The sequence below is a fragment of the Pogoniulus pusillus genome, chromosome 17 (assembly GCF_015220805.1).
Source record: "Pogoniulus pusillus isolate bPogPus1 chromosome 17, bPogPus1.pri, whole genome shotgun sequence".
In the NCBI taxonomy this organism is placed as follows: Eukaryota; Metazoa; Chordata; class Aves; order Piciformes; family Lybiidae; genus Pogoniulus; species Pogoniulus pusillus.
The window spans coordinates 2,258,674-2,280,088 of record NC_087280.1 but is presented as its reverse complement, the minus strand read 5'-3'; the positions used below and the strand labels follow the sequence as shown (position 1 = coordinate 2,280,088).

At 54.4% G+C, this 21,415-nt stretch overlaps 1 protein-coding gene across 8 annotated transcripts in view; it reads right to left on the bottom strand.

Moving 5' to 3' along the window:
• NEO1 (neogenin 1) overlaps positions 1 to 21,415 on the bottom strand; it is a 311,645-nt gene that overhangs the window by 9,763 nt on the left and 280,467 nt on the right. For 6 of the 8 annotated variants that reach the window (XM_064157224.1, XM_064157225.1, XM_064157226.1 and 3 more), the window contains 4 exons: positions 20,882 to 21,029; positions 16,076 to 16,314; positions 14,014 to 14,106; positions 4,329 to 4,487 (listed from right to left, as the gene is read on the bottom strand). In XM_064157224.1, the coding sequence (XP_064013294.1) occupies positions 4,329 to 4,487; positions 14,014 to 14,106; positions 16,076 to 16,314; positions 20,882 to 21,029 (639 nt within the window). The remainder of the gene's footprint in view (positions 1 to 4,328; positions 4,488 to 14,013; positions 14,107 to 16,075; positions 16,315 to 20,881; positions 21,030 to 21,415) is intronic. The other 2 variants (XM_064157230.1, XM_064157231.1) reach the window with 1 other exon arrangement.

Below are 21,415 nucleotides of genomic sequence, written 5' to 3'. Positions count from 1 at the left end.
ACCAAAGGTCACCTTCTCTGAGCATCTTCCTGGCTCTCCTTTGAAGCCAAGTCCAGAGGGAGCCATGAAGATGACCAGAGGGGCTGGAGCAGCTCTGCTGTGTGGATGGGATGAGAGCTGTGCAGCTTGGAGAAGAGAAGGCTTTGGAGGAGACCTTGGAGTGGCCTTCCAGGAGCTGAAGGGGGGCTACAGGATGGCTGGGGAGGGACTATTGACAAGGTCTGGTGATGACAGGACAAGGGGGAATGGGTTTAAGCTGGGATTGGATGTTGGAAGTTCTTTCCAGTGAGAGTGGTGAGACACTGGCACAGGTTGCCCAGGGAGGTTGTGGAGCACAGACAGTGAGGGTGGTGAGACACTGGCACGGGTTGAGGGTGGTGAGACACTGGCCCAGGTTGCCCAGGGAGGGTTGTGGAGCACAGAAGCACCCAATGTGATCAAAGATCACATTGGGTGCTTCTGTGCTCCACAACCCTCCCTGGAGGTGTTCAGGACCAGGTTGGATGAGGCTTTGAGGGACCTCTTCTAGTGGGAGGTGTCCCAAATCCTATGGGTTGGAACTGGCTGAGCTTTGAGGTCCCTTCCAACCTAAACCACTCTATGAGGTCACCTTTACAAGGCAGCAGAAGAACTGACACCTCTGTGGAGCAAATGACACCAAGCCTGTGCCACTGTCCTGCTCCCAGGTGTCTGACACCACCATAAGCTGCAGAACCAAGAGATTCCCTGGCTGTGGTAGCAGCTCAACAGCTCTGCACTGCCAACAGCTACACCTAGGGAGTTCTTCAATCAGCTCTTCTCCTTTTACCCCAGTGGGTACCCCAGGACTGGCATTCTCAAGCAGGGATTGCTGTTGGTGCCCAGGGAAGAGCCAGATGTGGTTTTTTTCCTGAGACAGACTTGAAACCTCTTGGCTTGCTGAAAGCCAAAATGAAACCACAGGCTCCATGTGTCTGCCTGCAGCAGGGTCCAACCCAACCTGAAAGAATACTGAGGTGGCATCTGCAGTCTGGGGCACTGTGATCCTTCTCAGAGCCCAGGCAGGGAAAGATCTGGGGTGGGAGAGCTGTCACTTGAGCAGTGTAGACAGAACGAGGGACACCTCTGCCTCTAACCTATCCTCTGCCTGTGGGGGTTGGGCTCTGCTGCCAGGCAAGCAGCAGCAGAAGAAGGGGACCCAGGCTGAAGCTGTGCCAGGGCAGGTCTGGGCTGGCTGTGAGGAGGAAGTTGCTGGCAGAGAGAGTGATTGGCACTGGAATGGGCTGCCCAGGGAGGTGGTGGAGTGGCTGTGGCTGGAGGTGTTGAAGCCAAGCCTGGCTGGGGCACTTAGTGCCATGGTTTGGTTGGCTGGGCAGGGCTGGGTGCTAGGTTGGGCTGGCTGAGCTTGGAGCTCTCTTCCAACCTGCTTGAGTCTATGACTGGCCAGGGCTGGGTGCTAGGCTGGGCTGGCTGAGCTTGGAGCTCTCTTCCAACCTTCTTGATCCTATGACTGGCCAGGGCTGGGTGCTAGGTTGGGCTGGCTGAGCTTGGAGCTCTCTTCCAACCTTCTTGATCCTATGACTGGCCAGGGCTGGGTGCTAGGTTGGGCTGGCTGAGCTTGGAGCTCTTTCCCAACCTGCTTCATTCTATGACTGGGCAGGGCTGGGTGCTAGGTTGGGCTGGATGAGCTTGGAGCTCTCTCCCAACCTGCTTGATCCTATGATTCTATGAGCTCTTTTCACAAGGAAATGAGGCTGCTGCTGTGATCCCTTAATTGAACTGCAGCCCTTAAGCTAGAGGAGCTCAGCATTCACTCACTTCATCTCAGCATGTCACCTAGGTGCAATTTTAGCCAGGCCTGTGGCTTCAGAACCTCTCAGAGCATTGGGGACACGACAAAAAAGAACTGACTGCAAATGATTCTGCTTCAGGCCTGCAAAGGCTGCAGAGGAATCACCCCAATTTTCTGCCTGCTGCTGGGGGATGAACTGCTGGCAGCTCTCAGAAGCAAAGCCTGGCCTTCCATCCTGCCTAGCTTTTAACCACCACTAATTAGGGAAGAGGTTATCACATTAAGGAGCTCAAATTAGATTCAATCTGATGTTTTGAGACTCCAGGGCTGCAGGCTTCAGAATAAGGAAGTTTCCTATTTGAAGCTGTGTTGAACCTCCTGAGCCTCCTTTGCCAGGACACCCTTGGGGAGCTCAAGGATCAGTATCTGACCCACACAAGAAACTGGTGAGAGGAAACTCAACCTACCAAGGGTTTGGGGAGCTCAAGGATCAGTATCTGACCCACACAAGAAACTGGTGAGAGGAAACTCAACCTATCAAGGATTTGGTCTGGGCCACCAGGGTGAAGAGAGGGCTGGAGCTGCTCTGCTATGGACACAGGCAGAGTGAGTTGGGGCTGTTCAGGCTGGAGAATGGAAGGCTCCAAGGAGACCTTAGTGTGGCCTTCCAGGATCTGAAGGGGGCTATGAGAAAGCTGGGGAGGGAGGTTTTTAGGCTGTCAGGTAGGGATAGGACTGGGGGGAATGGAGCAAAACAAGAAGTGGGGAGATTCAGCCTGGATGTTCTTCAGCATGGGGGTGGTGAGAGCCTGGCACAGCTTGCCCAGGGAGGTGGTGGAAGCTTCGTCCCTGGAGGTCTTTAAGGCCAGGCTGGATGTGGCTGTGAGCAACCTGAACTAGTGTGAGGTGTCCCTGCCCATGGCAGGGGTTGGAGCTGGATGATGCCTGAGGTCCCTTCCAGCCCTGCCAGTTCTGTGATCCTGTGATGCTAGGTCAGCTGCTGCTGTTGTTGCCTCTGACCATGGTTTGATATTTAACTTGTCCCACACAGGACTCTGGCTTAAAGTGGTCCTCTGATGGGTTCCAAAGGTGGCTAACAGTGGACCTCCACGTCGGGTAGTAGTTCCTAGAGTGATCCCAGAGGACCACACTACATCTCTGCCTCTTGTAAACACCTCCAGGGTTGTGGATTCTACCTCCTCCCTGGGCAGCCTGTGCCAGTGTTTGAGACCCCTTTCAGGGAAGAAGTTTCTTCTAATGTCCAGTCTAAACCTCCCTTGGGGCAACTTGAGGCTCCTGCCTCTCATTTTATCACTACTTAACCAACAGCCACCTAGATGATCCTTGAGGTCACAGAATCATGCAGGTTGGGAGAGAGCTCCAAGCTCACCCAGCCCAACCTAGCACCCAGCCCTGGCCAATCATAGAATGAAGCAGTCTGGCAGAGAGCTCCAAGCACACCCAGCCCAACCTATCTCTCTTGGTGTGAGAAGCTTCCTCCTAACACCCAACCTGCCCACAGAATTAACCAGGCTGGTAAAGACCTCCAGCATCACCCAGCACCTCCTAATTAACTAACCCATGGCACTAAGGGCCTCATCCAGCCTCTTTTTAAACATCTCCATGCTTAAATGTTTGGAGCTGTTTGGAATGGGCTGCACCTCCCTAAGCAGCCCATTCCAGTGCCAATCTCTCTTACTTGTTCCTCCTAACAGCCTGAACCTGCCCTGGCACAGCTTGAGGCTGTGTCACAGAGCCATAGAACCATAGAATCAAGCAGGCTGGAAGAGAGCTCCAAGCTCACCCAGCCCAACCTAGCACCCAGCCCTGCCCAACCATAGAATCAGGCAGGTTGGAAGAGAGCTCCAAGCTCATCCAGTCCAACCTAGCACCAGCCCTGCCCAACCAACCAGACCATGGCACTAAGTGCCCCAGCCAGGCTTGGCTGCAACACCTCCAGCCACAGCCACTCCACCACCTCCCTGGGCAGCCCATTCCAATGCCAATCACTCTCTCTGCCATCAACTTCCTCCTCACAGCCAGCCCAGACCTGCCCTGCCACAGCTTCAGCCTGGGTCCCCTTCTTCTGCTGCTGGCTGCCTGGCAGCAGAGCCCAACCCCAGCTGGCTACAGCCTCCCTGCAGGCAGCTGCAGGCAGCAATCAGCTCTGCCCTGAGCCTCCTCTGCTGCAGGCTGCACCCCCCCAGCTCCCTCAGCCTCTCCTCACAGGGCTGTGCTCCAGGCCCCTCCCCAGCCTTGCTGCCCTTCTCCAAACACCTTCCAGCCCCTAACATCTCACTTAAACTGAGAAGCCCTGACAGGGCTGTGCTCCAGCCCCCTTCATCAGCTTTGTTGGCTTCTCTGGACATCCAACACATCCAAGTCCCTTCCAACCCAAACTCTTCCATGACCCCACGGTGCCTTCCACTGCTGTCTACCAACACAAACGCATCGATTCTGTGATTCACTACTGAACTCCACCACGGTAGGGACTGACCCAGTGGAGCTTCAGGCTCTGATTATCCACACATTTCACTCCTGGTCAATTATATCTCACCTGTGGAATTGGCCCTGTCTGAATGGGACATGGATGTGCCAATGGGCCACGGGTTGACCTGGTGATGGAGATAGCTGCGGGTTGGAGAAGCGAGGCTGCCGGAGTGGAAATGATGGTGAGGGGTATCGAGTGAGTGGATGGGATGAGCACTAACCACAGCTGTGAATGAACACAAAGACAGAGAAATGCTTAAGGTACAGACAGGCATGCAGGGCTCCTGACATGCAACACCCTCCCCCCACCCCCACCCTGCTCCCCCACTGCCCCGCAGATCGACGCTGATACCCAGGTGCCAGCTTTCCATACCCATTTGCCACCTCTTCTCCAGCACTTGAGCACAAAACACAACCCTCCCTCCCCCCCAAAAAGAGGCAGAACTCTCCACTTCCTTGTGCACAAAGTACATCTCTCTTGGCTGTGTCTTTGAGTTGCTCTTGAGCAGGAGAAAGCTCAGCTCCCTTTAGAACCTGCAGGGATTTCCTGCTGTGCTGTCCAGGGCAGCCCTCGTACACAAGAGCTCAAATTCTGACATCTTTGCTGCCTGGCACTGAATTTCTTACCTTTGTAAGCAAAAAAAGTGGCACCTGTGGCTGATTAAATAAAGCAGGACAATGATAAGGGCAGGGCCAGACACCCAAGGCTCCAGTTTGCACCCTCTCAGCACAACCTCTGCTCCACCACACTCAACCCAAAAGCCTTTTACTTGTTTCCCCCCACTTTTATCTGGCTCTTTTCTTGCTCCTGTTCTGAGCTGCTCAATGTAAATGCTTCTTTCCCCTCAGCCTTTAGTGCTAACAGTAAATCCCCCTTTGCCCTCAGCCTTTAGTGCTAACAGCAGAACCAAAACCCTCCCTGCTCCCCAGCTGGGAGGAAGAAGCATGAGCAGAAGTCAGTCACAAGAAGGGTTGCAAGGAGGAGCCAGAAAACTCCAGAGCTGTCAGCCTGACCTCAGTGCCAGGAAAAGGCATGGAACAGGTCATCTTGAGTGCCATCACAAAGCACCTACAGGGTGACCCAGGGGTCAGGCCCAGCCAGCATGGGGTTAGGAAGGGCAGGTCCTGTCTGACCAACCTGAGCTCCTTTTCTGATCAGGTTCCTGCCTGGTGAGTGTGGGGCAGGCTGTGGATGGAGTCTGCCTGGACTGCAGCAAAGCCTTTGGCACCTCTGCCACAACAAGCTCCTGGCACAGCTGGCAGCTCCTGATTCACTATGTGCTGGGTCAAGAACTGGCTGGAGGGCAGGGCCCAGAGAGTGGTGGTGAATGGTGCCACATCCAGCTGGCAGCTGGCACCAGTGCTGTGCCCCAGGGAGCAGTGCTGGGCACAGTCCTGTTCAGTATCTTTAGTGATGATCTGGAGCAGAGGATTGAGTCCAGCAGCAGTGAGTTTGCAGATGGCACCAAGCCAGGAGCAGCTGTGGAGCTGTTGGAGGGTAGCAGAGCCCTGCAGAGGGACCTGGCCAGGCTGCATGGGTGGGCAGAGGCCAAGGGGATGAGACTGAACAAGGCCAAGGGCAGGGTTGTGCACTTTGGCCACAACAACCCCAAGCAGCACTAGAGGCTGGGGCCAGAGTGGCTGAGAGCAGGCAGGCAGAGAGGGAGCTGGGGGTGGTGGCAGAGAGGAGCTGCAGAGGAGGCAGCAGTGCCCAGGTGGGCAGCAGAGCCAATGGCATCCTGGGCTGGCTCAGGAGCAGTGTGGGCAGCAGGACAAGGGAGGTTCTTGTGCCCCTGTGCTCAGCACTGCTCAGGCCACCCCTGCAGTGCTGTGTCCAGCTCTGGGCTCCTGCATTGCAGAGAGCTGCTGAGGTGCTGGAAGGTGTTTGGAGAAGGGCAGCAAGGCTGGGGAGGGGCCTGGAGCACAGCCCTGTGAGGAGAGGCTGAGGGAGCTGGGGGGGTGCAGCCTGCAGCAGAGGAGGCTCAGGGCAGAGCTCATTGCTGCCTGCAGCTGCCTGCAGGGAGGCTGTAGCCAGCTGGGGTTGGGCTCTGCTGCCAGGCAGGCAGCAGCAGAAGAAGGGGACCCAGGCTGAAGCTGTGGCAGGGCAGGTCTGGGCTGGCTGTGAGGAGGAAGTTGCTGGCAGAGAGAGTGATTGGCACTGGAATGGGCTGCCCAGGGAGGTGGTGGAGTGGCTGTGGCTGGAGGTGTTGCAGCCAAGCCTGGCTGGGGCACTTAGTGCCATGGTCTGGCTGGTTGGGCAGGGCTGGGTGCTAGGCTGGGCTGGCTGAGCCTGGAGCTCTCTTCCAGCCTGCCTGATTCTGTGACTCTGTGATTCAGTCCTTAGGACAGACTGAACTGCTGGAAATGATCTAAGAGGAAGAGGCTTAAAAAGCAGGAGGGAAATGCTAAAGGAAAAAGAAGGTTGTTGGGTGGTTGATTTCTTTTTCCCCACCCCCTCCAACCTTCTCTTGCCACCCTCTAGATGTGCTCCTTTGTGCAAGCTACCTGCCAGGAAGGAAGGATACCTCCAGGAAGGAGAGGATGCAGAAATCCATCACTGTAATGGAGACTTTTGAGTTAAGGCTGAGGTTTGAACTCTGAGGCTTGACTGAACGAATCTCAGCCCTCTGACTGCCTCCCCTGTCAGCAGGCCAGGAGATGGGAATCCATCAGAGCAGGCAATGCACTGAGAGGCTTTCAGCCACTGGCAAGAAATGAGTTCTCTCTCCCACTGAGCTCTGCCAACGTCAGTAATAACCTCTTGTGAACGAAGAGTAACTAAACTCCAGAGCTGAGCACTCCTCAGCTTCCAGATTGAAGTCCTGAGAGACAGCTCTCAAGAGGAGGTGAAAAGTCAGATATTCACCCTGAGAGCTTCAAGCAAGACTAAACTGCTCCTTTGTCCTGCAGGGAACTGGCAAAGGGAGGAGTAACCCAAACCAGCTTGGAGATCAGAAACCCAGGCAGAGACAGCAGCCCTGAGGGATGGATACCAGCAGTGCTCCGAGGTGGCAGCGAGGTAGGAGGCACAAAAGGTCTACAGACAGCAACAGAGGTTGGGGCAAGCAAGCTGGGGAAGGGTCTGGAGAACAGGGCTGGTGAGGAGAGGCTGAAGGAACTGGGGTTGTTCAGCCTGGAGAAGAGGAGGCTCAGGGGAGACCACATTGCTGTCTACAGCTCCCTGAAAGGAGGTTGCAGGGATGTGAGGTTGGTCTCTTCTCCCTAGTATCAGGTGATAGAAGGAGAGGAAATGGCCTGAAATTGTGCCAGAGGAGGCTTAGGTTGGAGATGAGGAAAATGTTCTCTGTTGCAAGAGTGGTCAGGGATTGGCAGAACTTGCCCAGGGAGGTGGTGGAGTCCCCATCCCTGGAGATGTTCAAGAAACCTGTGGCCATGGCAACTGGGGACAGGATTTGATGGTGGTGTTAGGTTGTTATGATGACCTTAGAGGTCTTTTCCAACCCAAACAGTTCTATGCTTCTATGATAGTGCAGTCTCCCTCTCTGGAGATACTGAAAACCTGCCTGGATGTCTTCCTGTGTGATCTGCTCTAGGTGCTCCTGCTCTGGCAGGGGTGGAGGTTGGACTGGATGAGCTCTGGAGGTCCCTTCCAGTGACTGAGTCACAGTTTTGGTACCAAACTGCCTGTGCCACATCCAGCTGGCAGCTGGCACCAGTGCTGTGCCCCAGGGAGCAGTGCTGGGCACTGTCCTGTTCAGTATCTTTAGTGGTGATCTGGAGCAGGGGATTGAGTCCAGCAGCAGTCAGTTTGCAGATGGCACCAAGCTAGGAGCAGCTGTGGAGCTGTTGGAGGGTAGCAGAGCCCTGCAGAGGGACCTGGCCAGGCTGCATGGGTGGGCAGAGGCCAAGGGGATGAGAGTGAACAAGGCCAAGGGCAGGGTTGTGCACTTTGGCCACAACAACCCCAAGCAGCACTAGAGGCTGGGGCCAGAGGGGCTGAGAGCAGGCAGGCAGAGAGGGAGCTGGGGGTGCTGGCAGAGAGGAGCTGCAGAGGAGGCAGCAGTGCCCAGGTGGGCAGCAGAGCCAATGGCATCCTGGGCTGGCTCAGGAGCAGTGTGGGCAGCAGGACAAGGGAGGTTCTTGTGCCCCTGTGCTCAGCACTGCTCAGGCCACCCCTGCAGTGCTGTGTCCAGCTCTGGGCTCCTCCATTGCAGAGAGATGCTGAGGTGCTGGAAGGTGTTTGGAGCAGGGCAGCAAGGCTGGGGAGGGGCCTGGAGCACAGCCCTGTGAGGAGAGGCTGAGGGAGCTGGGGGGGTGCAGCCTGCAGCAGAGGAGGCTCAGGGCAGAGCTGATTGCTGCCTGCAGCTGCCTGCAGGGAGGCTGTAGCCAGCTGGGGTTGGGCTCTGCTGCCAGGCAGCCAGCAGCAGAAGAAGGGGACCCAGGCTGAAGCTGTGGCAGGGCAGGTCTGGGCTGGCTGTGAGGAGGAAGTTGCTGGCAGAGAGAGTGATTGGCACTGGAATGGGCTGCCCAGGGAGGTGGTGGAGTGGCTGTGGCTGGAGGTGTTGCAGCCAAGCCTGGCTGGGGCACTTAGTGCCATGGTGTGGTTGGTTGGGCAGGGCTGGGTGCTAGGTTGGGCTGGCTGAGCTTGGAGCTCTCTTCCAGCCTGCTTGATTCTGTGATTCTATCATTCTATGACAGAATTTCAGCTGAGTGCTTTTTGCTCCAATCATTAGAGCCTGAAGGGGACCTATGGGAAGGCTGCAGAGGGACTGTGCCAGAGGGCTGCAGGGACAGGACCAGGGGCAGTGGTTTGCAATGAGAGCAGAGCAGATTGAGGTTGGATGCAAGGAACAAGTTCTGCAGCAGGAGGCTGCTGGAAGGCTACAACAGGGTTGCCCATGGAGGTGGTTGAGACCCCATGGCTGGAGATATTCAAGGTCAGGCTTGACAAGGCTCTGAGCAACCTGATCTAGGGGAGGATGTCCCTGCTGACTGCAGGGGACTTAAGACTGGATGACCTTTGGAGGTCTCCTCCAACCCAAACCACTGCATGATTCTCTGAGCTGAAAGGGGAACACCAAGGTTAAGAGATAACCAACCAGACAACCCTCCTCATTTAAGGGCCTGCTCTGCCAGACTCACAACCCTTCAGCCCCTACCAGTGGTTTATCCATGTCCTTAAAGACTGATAGGGTGTGGAGCAAAGCAGCAGTCCCTCTTGTGGGCTTCTGGAGGCCTTTCCAGAGGAAAAGCAGAGTATCTCCTGCAGCAGAAATCAGGGGACTGGCTCCCAAATGCATCTTGGCTGGACTGGTTGCAGCAGCAGCAGTGTGGCCACCAGGGCCAGGGAGGGGATTCTCCCCCTCTGCTCTGCTCTGCTGAGAGCCCACCTGGAGTGCTGCATCCAGCTCTGGAGCCCCTGGGCCAAGAGGGCTGTGGAGATGCTGGAGAGTGTCCAGAGCAGGGCCTGGAGGATGCTGAGAGGCTGCAGCAGCTCTGCTGTGAGCACAGCCTGAAAGAGTTGGGGCTGTGCAGGCTGGAGCAGAGGAGGCTCCCAGGGGACCTTCTTGTGGCCTTGCAGGGTCTGAAGGGGGCTCCAAAAAAGCTGGGGAGGGACTTTTGAGGCTGTGAGGGAGTGTCAGGAGTGGGGGGAATGGAGCAAAGCTGGAGGTGGGGAGAGTGAGGCTGGAGGGGAGGAGGAAGTTGTTGAGCAGGAGAGTGGTGAGAGGCTGGAATGGGTTGCCCAGGGAGGGGGTTGAGGCCTCATGGCTGGAGGTGTTTGAGGCCAGGCTGGCTGAGGCTGTGGTCAGGCTGCTCTAGGGTAGGGTGTCCCTGGGCATGGCAGGGGGGTTGGCACTGCCTGCTCCTTGTGCTCCCTTCCAACCCTGCCTGATTCTAGGATTCTAAGTGGGGACGTCTTGCCCTGAGACACGAGGCCACCTCTGGCCCCAGCTCTCCAACTCTCTCCAGCTTCTTTCAGGAGCTGCACCTGAGCCACCATCTCATTTCAGCATAAATCCACCCCAGGAAGGTGGCTTGTCCACTGCAGCTGACCCACAGCTGCTGCACACAGAGCTGCCCACGCAGTGGGGACAGCAGTTAGGGTTCATGGTTTGGGGTTAAGAGCAAGATCAGTGCAGAGCAGGGTAGACAGGGTCATTTAGAAAGCTGTAAGCATGACTCCTGCCTCACTAGCCTCAGTGTTAGAAGACAGCAAGCACCTCAGTGCAGAGAACCTACAACTGTCACACAGCCAAAGCTCCTAAAAGCCTCTGACAAGGCTCCACTGCTGAGAAAAACCTCTGTTAGGGACTGAAAGCTGATTGCAGCTCCAAAGCCAAAAGAGGGGCTTGATGATCAAGATTCAAGCCAGAGCAAGCAGGAGATTCACAGGATCACAGCATCACCAAGGTTGGAAGAGAGAGATCATCAAGTCCAACCTGTCACACAGGTGTCAGTGCTGGGGCTGCTTTGAATCAGTTCTCTTTCTGAATGGCCCTGACTTGGAAGCAGTCAGACAAGTCCCTAAGTCTGTCAACAACGTTCATGTCTTCAGGGATCACAGGATCACAGATCACAGGCTCAAAGGATGCCAGGGGTTGGGAGGGACCCAAGGAGATCATCCAGTCCAAGCCCCCTGCCAGAGCAGGACAAGGCTATCTAACAGAGACCACACAGGAACACATCCAGACACAGGCTCACAGGGTATCAGGGGTTGGAAGGGACCCAAGGGGAACATCCAGTCCAACCCCCCTGCCAGAGCAGCACCACACAATCCAGCACAGATCACACAGGAACACATCCAGACAGGCCTGGAAAGGCTCCACACAAGGAGACTCCACAACCTCTCTGGGCAGCCTGTGCCAGGGCTCTGGGACCCTTCCAGGCAAGAAGTTGCCCCTTGTGCTGAGCTGGAACCTCCTGTGCTGCAGCTTCCATCCACTGCTGCTTGTCCTGTGCCAGGGAGCAGTGAGCAGAGCCTGTCCCCCCCTCATGACCCCCAGCCCTCAGATAGTTATAGACATTGATCAAATCCCCTCTCAGCCTTGTCTTCTCCAGCCTGAGCAGCCCCAGGCCCCTCAGCCTCTCCTCACCAGGCTCAGTCCCCTCAGCATCCTCACAGCCCTCTGCTGGATCCTCTCCAGCAGATCCCTGTCCCTCTGCAACTGGGGAGCCCAAATCTGAAGGCAGTGCTCAAGATGAAGTCTCAGCAGGGCAGAGTAGAGGGGCAGGAGAACCTCCCTTGATCTGTTGGCCACACTCTTCCTCACACAGCCCAGGATCCCACTGGCCTTCTTGGCTACAAGAACACACTGCTGTGCCATGGGTAACTGCTTGGCCACCAGGGCAGGCAGATGCCATTCTTATGGCCAGCAACTCCAGAGTGAGGGCACAAAGAGATGGCAGAGTAGCTTCAGCAGCACTTCAGGACACTGAGGATAAAAATAAGCCCCAGAGCACTCCCATGCTGCTGGGCTAAGAGCTGCAGTTGCAGTTCAACACAGAGCCTTTGGAGATCTCTGCTGTCCTCAACCTGACGTGCAAGGGCAGCCAGAGCAGCCACCAGGATGTGCTACCTCATTCAGCATGCTGAGAACACAGCTGCCTCCTGCTCTCTAACACCTTGGTGGTCCTGTCTGCAGCTCTGGCCTCTCTGAAGCTCAAGGAGCACAGAGTAAAGCTAGAGAAGGTTGTGACCAGGGCAAGTGAAGTGCTAAAGGGAATGGAGAAGCAGGCTCAGGAAGGGTGGCTAAAAAGGCTCAGACTGGTCTGCAGAGGGGAAACCTAACAGCAGAGACCAAGCTGAGAGGGATTTACCAGCCAGGTGCTGGCAGAGTACCAAGGGCAAGGCCTCTAAAAGGCAGGCAGGCTCCCAGGCTGTCCCTGAGGAGCACCTGCAGCTGCCAGCACTGGAGGCTGGGACAGACACCAAGCTGGGGGCAGATGTGGCTGGGTTGGAGGGCAGAAGGGCTCTGCAGCAGGACCTTGACCGCCTGCACAGATGGGCAGAGGCCAAGGGGATGGTGTTCAATAGCTCCAAGTGCAGGGTGCTGCACTTTGGCCACAGCAACCCCATGCAGAGATACAGGCTGGGGTCAGAGTGGCTGAGAGCAGCCAGACAGAGAGGGATCTGGGGGTGCTGATTGATACCCACCTGAACATGAGCCAGCAGTGTGCCCAGGTGGCCAAGAGAGCCAGTGGCATCCTGGCCTGCATCAGGAATGGTGTGGCCAGCAGGAGCAGGGAGGTCATTCTGCCCCTGTGCTCTGCACTGGTTAGACCACACCTTGAGTGCTGTGTTCAGTTCTGGGCCCCCCAGTTTAGGAGGGACATTGAGATGCTTGAGCATGTCCAGAGAAGGGCAACGAGGCTGGGGAGAGGCCTTGAGCACAGCCCTACGAGGAGAGGCTGAGGGAGCTGGGATTGGTTAGCCTGGAGAAGAGGAGGCTCAGGGCAGACCTTATTGCTGTCTGCAACTACCTGAGGGGAGGTTGTGGCCAGGAGGAGGTTGCTCTCTTCTCTCAGGTGGCCAGCACCAGAAGGAGAGGACACAGCCTCAGGCTGTGCCAGGGGAGATTTAGGCTGGAGGTGAGGAGAAAGTTCTTCCCTGAGAGAGTCATTGGCCACTGGAATGGGCTGCCCGGGGAGGTGGTGGAGTCGCCGTCCCTGGAGCTGTTCAAGGCAGGACTGGACGTGGCACTTGGTGCCATGGTCTGGCCTTGAGCTCTGTGCTAAAGGGTTGCACTTGATGCTCTGTGAGGTCTCTTCCAACCCTGATGATACTGTGAGACTGTGATACTGTGACACTGTGACACTGTGATACTGTGATACTGTGACACTGTGATACTGTGACACTGTGATACTGTGATGCTGTGACACTGTGATACTGTGACACTGTGATACTTTGATGCTGTGACACTGTGATACTGTGATACTGTGACACTGTGACGCTGTGACACTGTGACGCTGTGATGCTGTGAGACTGTGACACTGTGAGACTGTGATGCTGTGACACTGTGACGCTGTGATACTGTGACACTGTGACGCTGTGACACTGTGATGCTGTGACACTGTGACACTGTGACGCTGTGACGCTGTGACACTGTGACGCTGTGACGCTGTGACACTGTGACACTGTGACACTGTGACACTGTGACACGGTGACGCTGTGACGCTGTGACACTGTGACACTGTGACACTGTGACACGGTGACGCTGTGACACTGTGACGCTGTGACGCTGTGACGCTGTGACACTGTGACACTGTGACACTGTGACACGGTGACGCTGTGACGCTGTGACACTGTGACACTGTGACACTGTGACACTGTGACGCTGTGACACTGTGACGCTGTGACGCTGTGACACTGTGACACTGTGACGCTGTGACGCTGTGACACTGTGACGCTGTGACACTGTGACACTGTGACACTGTGAAGCTGTGACACTGTGACACTGTGATGCTGTGACACTGTGATGCTGTGACACTGTGATGCTGTGATGCTGTGATGCTGTGACACTGTGATGCTGTGACGCTGTGACAGGCTGCTGGACACGTTCCTGACCCTTCCCCACTCCTGCACCTCTCCTCCCGCTCTCTCACACGCAGCTCTTCAGCCTTTCCTCTCAGCTCCATCTACCACTGAGCCATCCAAGCTGCCTTCTCAGGGCTCTTCCCACTGCAGACAGAAGCAGGCAGGCAGCATGTGTGTGCCTGTGCCCACAGCGTGCCCAGGGCTTGTTTGGGTGCTCCCAGTTGCAAGCCAGCTGGTAGGTAGGCTGTTGACTTACGCTGAGGTGGTTGAGAATCAAAAGGCATCATCATCTTGGGTCTCATCCCCCTTCTTCCTGCCAGGGTGGACATGCTATCCTCTGACTCATGGCCTGAAGGAGAAATACTGAAGGTTATTTACCACTGCCATACCACACCAGAAGATTTCAATCCTCCTCTCTTTTATTCTGGGCTGGCCTGGTTTGTAAGGCATTCTGTGACTCAGAACTGATAGAAACAGCTCTGTCATGGTCTGGTTGGTTGGCCAGGGCTGGGTGCTAGGCTGGGCTGGCTGAGCTTGGAGATCTCTTCCAACCTCCTTGAGTCTATGATTGACCAGGGCTGGGTGCTAGTTTGGGCTGGCTGAGCTTGGAGCTCTCTTCCAACCTCCTTGAGTCTATGATTGACGAGGGCTGGGTGCTAGTTTGGGCTGGCTGAGCTTGGAGCTCTCTTCCAACCTGCTTGAGTCTATGACTGGCCAGGGCTGGGTGCTAGGATGGGCTGGCTGAGCTTGGAGCTCTCTTCCAACCTGCTTGGTTCTATGACTGGCCAGGGCTGGGTGCTAGGTTGGGCTGGGTGAGCTTGGAGCTCTCTTCCAACCTGCTTGGTTCTATGACTGGCCAGGGCTGGGTGCTAGGTTGGGCTGGCTGAACTTGGAGCTCTCTTCCAACCTGCTTGGTTCTATGACTGGCCAGGGCTGGGTGCTAGGTTGGGCTGGCTGAACTTGGAGCTCTCTTCCAACCTGCTTGGTTCTATGACTGGCCAGGGCTGGGTGCTAGGTTGGGCTGGTTGAACTTGGAGCTCTCTTCCAACCTGTTTGATCCTATGATCCTTCACTGGAAAGTGGCAAAGAGGATAGTTAGGGCAAAGATTACTGGGCACTGGGAGGAACCCTCCACAGATTCACAGACTGCATCAGGTTGGAGAGGACCTGCAAAGGTCATCCCTGTCCAACCCTCGTGGAGCAAGCAGGGACACCTCCAAGTGAGCCAGGCCATAAAGCAGTGCAGGTCTGGTCAACAAATGGAAGCACAAAGAGTCAAACCTATGGGTAAAACACTTTGGATGAATGAGTGACCTACTCACCAGGGGAAAACCCACCCACAGCTCAGCTTCATAGAATCAAGCAGGCTGGAAGAGAGCTCCAAGCTCAGCCAGCCCAGCCTAGCACCCAGCCCTGGCCAGTCATAGAATCAGGCAGGTTGGAAGAGAGCTCCAAGCTCAGCCAGCCCAACCTAGCACCCAGCCCTGCCCAACCAACCAGACCATGGCACTAAGTGCCCCAGCCAGGCTTGGCTGCAACACCTCCAGCCACAGCCACTCCACCACCTCCCTGGGCAGCCCATTCCAATGCCAATCACTCTCTCTGCCAGGAACTTCCTCCTCACAGCCAGCCCAGACCTGCCCTGCCACAGCTTCAGCCTGGGTCCCCTTCTGCTGCTGCTGGCTGCCTGGCAGCAGAGCCCAACCCCAGCTGGCTACAGCCTCCCTGCAGGCAGCTGCAGGCAGCAATGAGCTCTGCCCTGAGCCTCCTCTGCTGCAGGCTGCACCCCCCCAGCTCCCTCAGCCTCTCCTCACAGGGCTGTGCTCCAGGCCCCTCCCCAGCCTTGCTGCCCTTCTCCAAACACCTTCCAGCACCTCAGCATCTCTCTGCAATGGAGGGGCTCAGAACTGGACACAGCACTGCAGGGGTGGCCTGAGCAGTGCTGAGCACAAGGGCACAAGAACCTCTCTTGTCCTGCTGCCCACACTCAGGTCTGCCCTGAGCCTCCTCTTCTCCAGATTGCTTGGGCTTGACAGGCACTCTCAAAGGGCATCTCCTCCTCAGCAGGAACCCCTCCAACCAGAGCAGACTGCCCAGGGTCACATCTCAAAGGGTTAAAGCTCCAACTCCTGACTCTCTGTTTGCCCACTGAATAACATCTCACACCTCTCTTAACAGTTTCAACCCCCAACTCTTTGCTGATCCTTCTGACTCCCCAATCAAGTCTTTACCCAGGAGTTAACTCTTGGGCACTCAAGAACCAGGCACAAACCACCCAACAAAGGTGAGGGGGAGAAATGGACTTGCTCAAGGCTCACCTCTGTAGGAATTCCTCCTCTGATGGATGTTGCTGTCCATGGAATTATCCACTGGGGTGATGTCTTGGGAGTTGCGAGGGATTGGGGTGTCCGTCATGATGGGGTTGGGATCTGGAGACTTGTCAATGGGTTTCAGCTCCAGCCTTTCATGATGGATCCAAAGGTCAGGAGGTTTGACATCCTTGGAATTGCCTTTGTACTTGTGGGAGCCATTGACTGATTTGCAGGCAGCTCTTTTCCTTGGGAAGGGAAAAGAGAGGAATCGGAGGGTCGCAGAATGGGTTAGCTGGGAAGGGATCTCAAGGAGCAGTCAGTTCCAACCTCCCTGTGCCATAGGCAGGGACACCTCCTGCTAGAACAGGTTGATCAAGGCCTCATCCAGCCTGGTCCTGAACACCTCCAGGGAAGTTGTGGAGCACAGAATCCCCCAATGTGATCTTTGATCACATTGGGTGCTTCTGTGCTCCACAACCTCCCTGGGAAACCTGTGCCAGTGTCTCACCCCCTTCAACCTGTGCCAGTCTCTCACCACCCTCAACCTGTACCTGTGTCTCACCCCCTTCAACCTGTGCCTGTGTCTCACCACCCTCAACCTGTGCCTGTCTCTCACCACCCTCAACCTGTACCTGTGTCTCACCCCCTTCAACCTGTGCCTGTCTCTCACCACCCTCAACCTGTACCTGTGTCTCACCCCCTTCAACCTCTGCCAGTCTCTCACCACCCTCAACCTGTGCCTGTGTCTCACCACCCTCAATCTGTGCCAGTGTCTCACCACCTTCAACCTGTGCCTGTGTCTCACCACCCTCAATCTGTGCCAGTGTCTCATCACCTTCAACCTCTGCCTGCGTCTCACCCCCTTCAACCTGTGCCAGTTTCTCACCACCCTCAACCTGTGTCAGTGTCTCACCACCCTCACTATAAAGAACCCTCTCCTAACATCCAGTTTCAATCTCCCCTCTGCCAGTTTAAACCCATTCCTCCTTGTCCTGTCATTCCAAGACCTTGGCAGTAGTCCCTCCCCAGCCTTGCACGTTGTATTGAGTTGGAAGGGACCCTCAAATGTCATCTTAGAATCATAGAATGGTTTAGGTTGGAAGGGACCCTCAAAGGTCATCTTAGAATCATAGAATGGTTTAGGTTGGAAGGGATCCTCAAAGGTCATCTTAGAATCAAGGAATGGTTTAGGTTGGAAGGGACCCTCAAAGGTCATCTTAGAATCAAGGAATGGGTTAGGCTGGAAGAGAACCTCAAAGGTCATCTTATAATCATAGAATGGGTTAGGTTGGAAGAGACCTCAAAGGTCATCTTAAAATCATGGATTGGTTTAGGTTGGAAGGGACCCTCAAAGGTCATCTTAGAATCATAGAATGGTTTAGGTTTAAAAAGACCTCAAAGGTCATCTTAGAAGCATAGAATGGTTTAGGTTGGAAGGGACCCTCAAAGGTCATCTTAGAAGCATAGAATGGTTTAGGTAGGAAGGGATCCTCAAAGGTCATCTTAGAATCATGGAATGGTTTAGGTTGGAAGGGATCCTCAAAGGTCATCTTAGAATCATGGAATGGTTTAGGTTGGAAGGGATCCTCAAAGGTCATCTTAGAATCATGGAATGGTTTAGGTTGGAAGAGACCCTCAAAGGTCATCTTAGAAGCATAGAATGGTTTAGGTTGGAAGAGACCCTCAAAGGTCATCTTAGAATCATAGAATGGTTTAGGTTGGAAGGGACCCTCAAAGGTCATCTTAGAAGCATAGAATGGTTTAGGTTGGAAGAGACCCTCAAAGGTCATCTTAGAATCATGGAATGGTTTAGGTTGGAAGAGACCCTCAAAGGTCATCTTAGAATCACAGAATGGTTTAGGTTGGAAGGGATCCTCAAAGGTCATCTTAGAATCACAGAATGGTTTAGGTTGGAAGAGACCCTCAAAGGTCATCTTAGAATCAAGGAATGGTTTAGGTTGGAAGAGACCCTCAAAGGTCATCTTAGAATCATAGAATGGTTTAGGTTGGAAGGGACCCTCAAAGGTCATCTTAGAATCATAGAATGGTTTAGGTTGGAAGGGATCCTCAAAGGTCATCTTAGAATCATGGAATGGTTTAGGTTGGAAGAGACCCTCAAAGGTCATCTTAGAATCATGGAATGGTTTAGGTTGGAAGAGACCCTCAAAGGTCATCTTAGAATCATGGAATGGTTTAGGTTGGAAGGGATCCTCAAAGGTCATCTTAGAATCATGGAATGGTTTAGGTTGGAAGGGATCCTCAAAGGTCATCTTAGAATCAAGGAATGGGTTAGGCTGGAAGAGAACCTCAAAGGTCATCTTATAATCATAGAATGGGTTAGGTTGGAAGAGACCTCAAAGGGCATCTTAGAATCATGGATTGGTTTAGGTTGGAAGGGACCCTCAAAGGTCATCTTAGAAGCATAGAATGGTTTAGGTTGGAAGGGATCCTCAAAGGTCATCTTAGAATCATAGAATGGTTTAGGTTGGAAGGGAGCCTCAAAGGTCATGTTAGAATCAAGGAATGGTTTAGGTTGGAAAGGACCCTCAAGGGTCATGTTGGAATCACAGAATGGTTTAGGTTGGAAGGGACCCTCAAAGGTCATCTTAGAATCACAGAATGGTTTAGGTTGGAAGGGATCCTCAAAGGTCATCTTAGAATCAAGGAATAGTTTAGGTTGGAAGAGACCCTCAAAGGTCATCTTAGAAGCATAGAATGGTTTAGGTTGGAAGGGACCCTCAAAGGTCATCTTAGAATCAAGGAATGGTTTAGGTTGGAAGGGACCCTCAAAGGTCATCTTAGAATCACAGAATGGTTTAGGTTGGAAGGGAACCTCAAAGGTCATCTTAGAAGCATAGAATGGTTTAGGTTGGAAGAGACCCTCAAAGGTCATCTTAGAATCACAGAATGGTTTAGGTTGGAAGGGATCCTCAAAGGTCATCTTAGAATCACAGAATGGTTTAGGTTGGAAGGGACCCTCAAAGCTCATCCAGTTCCAACCCTCCCTGTACCATAGGCAGGGACATCTCCCACTAGAACAAGTAGCTCAAGACCTCATCCAACCTGGTCCTGAACACCTCCAGGGAGGTTGTGGAGCACAGAATCACTGAATGTGGCCTTCTGGAAAGCATCAGTGACCAGAAGCCTCTCCTGTAGGTGGGAGGCAGCCAGGGGTGCTGCCAGCACCTTGCTCTGAGCCCTGCAGCTGTATCAGTGAAACAGAGCAGAAGGTGTTACACTGCCTGTGGGCTGCTGCCTGCAAGGGAGGTGGCATTTAGAGCCTGGGGAAACAAAGGCAAGAAGTCAAAGGGTTATTTCTGCTCTTTGAAAGGAAAAGACATCTCTTGGGTGCAGGCTGAGGAGTTCTGCCCTTTCCCAAAGACATCCCCCAGCTGCCAGACCATCACTCCTACATCCTTGCTCTCCTCCCCTGAAAGACTTGTGTTTGTGCAGGGTGATTCAGCAAGTGGTTACAGGATCACTGGATCACAGCTCACAGGATGGTAAAGGGTTGGAAGGGACCCAAGGAGAGCATCCAGTCCAACTCCTCTGCCACAGCAGCACCACACAATCCAGCTCAGGGCACACAGGAACACATCCAGACAGGCCTGGAAAGGCTCCACACAAGGACACTCCACAACCTCTCTGGGCAGCCTGTGCCAGGGCTCTGGGACCCTTCCAGGCAAGAAGTTCCCCCTTGTGCTGAGCTGGAACCTCCTGTGCTGCAGCTTCCATCCACTGCTGCATGTCCTGTGCCAGGGAGCAGTGAGCAGAGCCTGTCCCCCCCTCCTGACCCCCAGCTCTCAGATAGTTACAGACATTGATTCAATCCCCTCTCAGTCTTCTCTTCTCCAGACTAAGCAGCCCCAGGGCCCTCAGCCTCTCCTCACCAGGCACTGCTCAGTCCCCTCATCATCCTCACAGCCCTCTGCTGGACCCTCCCCAGCAGATCCCTGTCCCTTTTCACCTGGGGAGCCCAAAACTGAAGGCAGTGCTCAAGATGAGGTCTCTCCAGAGCAAAACAGAGGGGGAGGAGAACCTCCCTGCATCTGCTGGCCACACTCTTCCTCCTACACTCCCAGTGAGCCTCTAAGTCTGGCTTCTAATCACTTTCTCAAAGCTCTGATTTGCATAGCAGAGTCTTTTCAAGCTGAAAACCACCCCAAAACCTTTCATCTCTGGTCCCTTCTTTCCCCCAAACCACACAGAAGCAGCCTGCAGGAGTCTGTAAAGGGAAGCGTCGCCGCTGCAGTGATGCTCTAGGTGAGGGAAGAACTCAGACACAAACCTTTCCTTTGGATTTTGGAGAGCACTTTTCTGAGGAGCCCAGCAGCAGATTCAGCTTCCACTCCACCAAGATTGGCTGTTACCATGCACAACTTGGGAACAAACTGCACAGAGTGAGGGACAGGCTAAGAACAGAGGCGAGAATCTGCCTGAGCGGCTGAGCTCTCGCAGCTCTAAACTCTCACAGCCTCAAGTCTGAGAGCAATGTTTTACAACCATTGCTTCTCAGAGTGGGGCAGCTGCAGGTACAGCTGGAAAGCAATGCCTCACTTGGCCTGCAGGCTCTTGATGCTGTGTAAACTCCCCTGAGGAAAACCAGGACGTTATCATCACCAGGCACAGGGCGGCTTAGCTGCGCTGATGCATCCTAAGCGCTGAACGCCAGAACTCAGCCTGCATCACTGAGCTGGTGTCAGAGCTGAACTTCTACAGCCCATGAGCCTTTAAAGGAATGCATTCTAAAGCATCACAAAGATGAAAGGATAGAACAGAGAGAGGGCAAAGTGCCCCTCCTCCACATCTTACTTCTTCTGGTGAGAAGTTGTCCGGCGGGTGCAGAAGACGGCGACTATCACCACGACCACAATGGTGATGACTCCAACAGACACTATGATCACAAGGAGCATGTTGCTGTCCAGGGGAGAAGTAGGACTTCCATGGGGACTGTTACTGCCTGTAAGAGGTTGAGATGGGTGAGAAAGGGGTGTGAAAAAGCAGAAGAAGCCATCAAACCCAAGCAGCAGAAGCAGCCACGCCTCGAACCGTACAGAGCAGGAGAGGGATGGTTGGGTTGGAGGATTTCAGCTCAGCTTCTTGCTTGGGGTTTTTCTGTCATTTACCAGCTGTGTTTCTGTGAAACTGTGAAATCTCTGAGATGCTTTAAAGAGCCATTTCCATATGGGACTCACAGTCCCTTACTCATCCCCCCCCCAAAAAAAAACCCCACCTCAATAGCTCAGAGTCTAAGGAGAATGAGGATGGGACTTTGCTACAAGTGCAGTGCTGCAGGCATCCCTCTCCCTGTCCTCAGACCAAAGAGAATCAATCACAGGGCTGGAA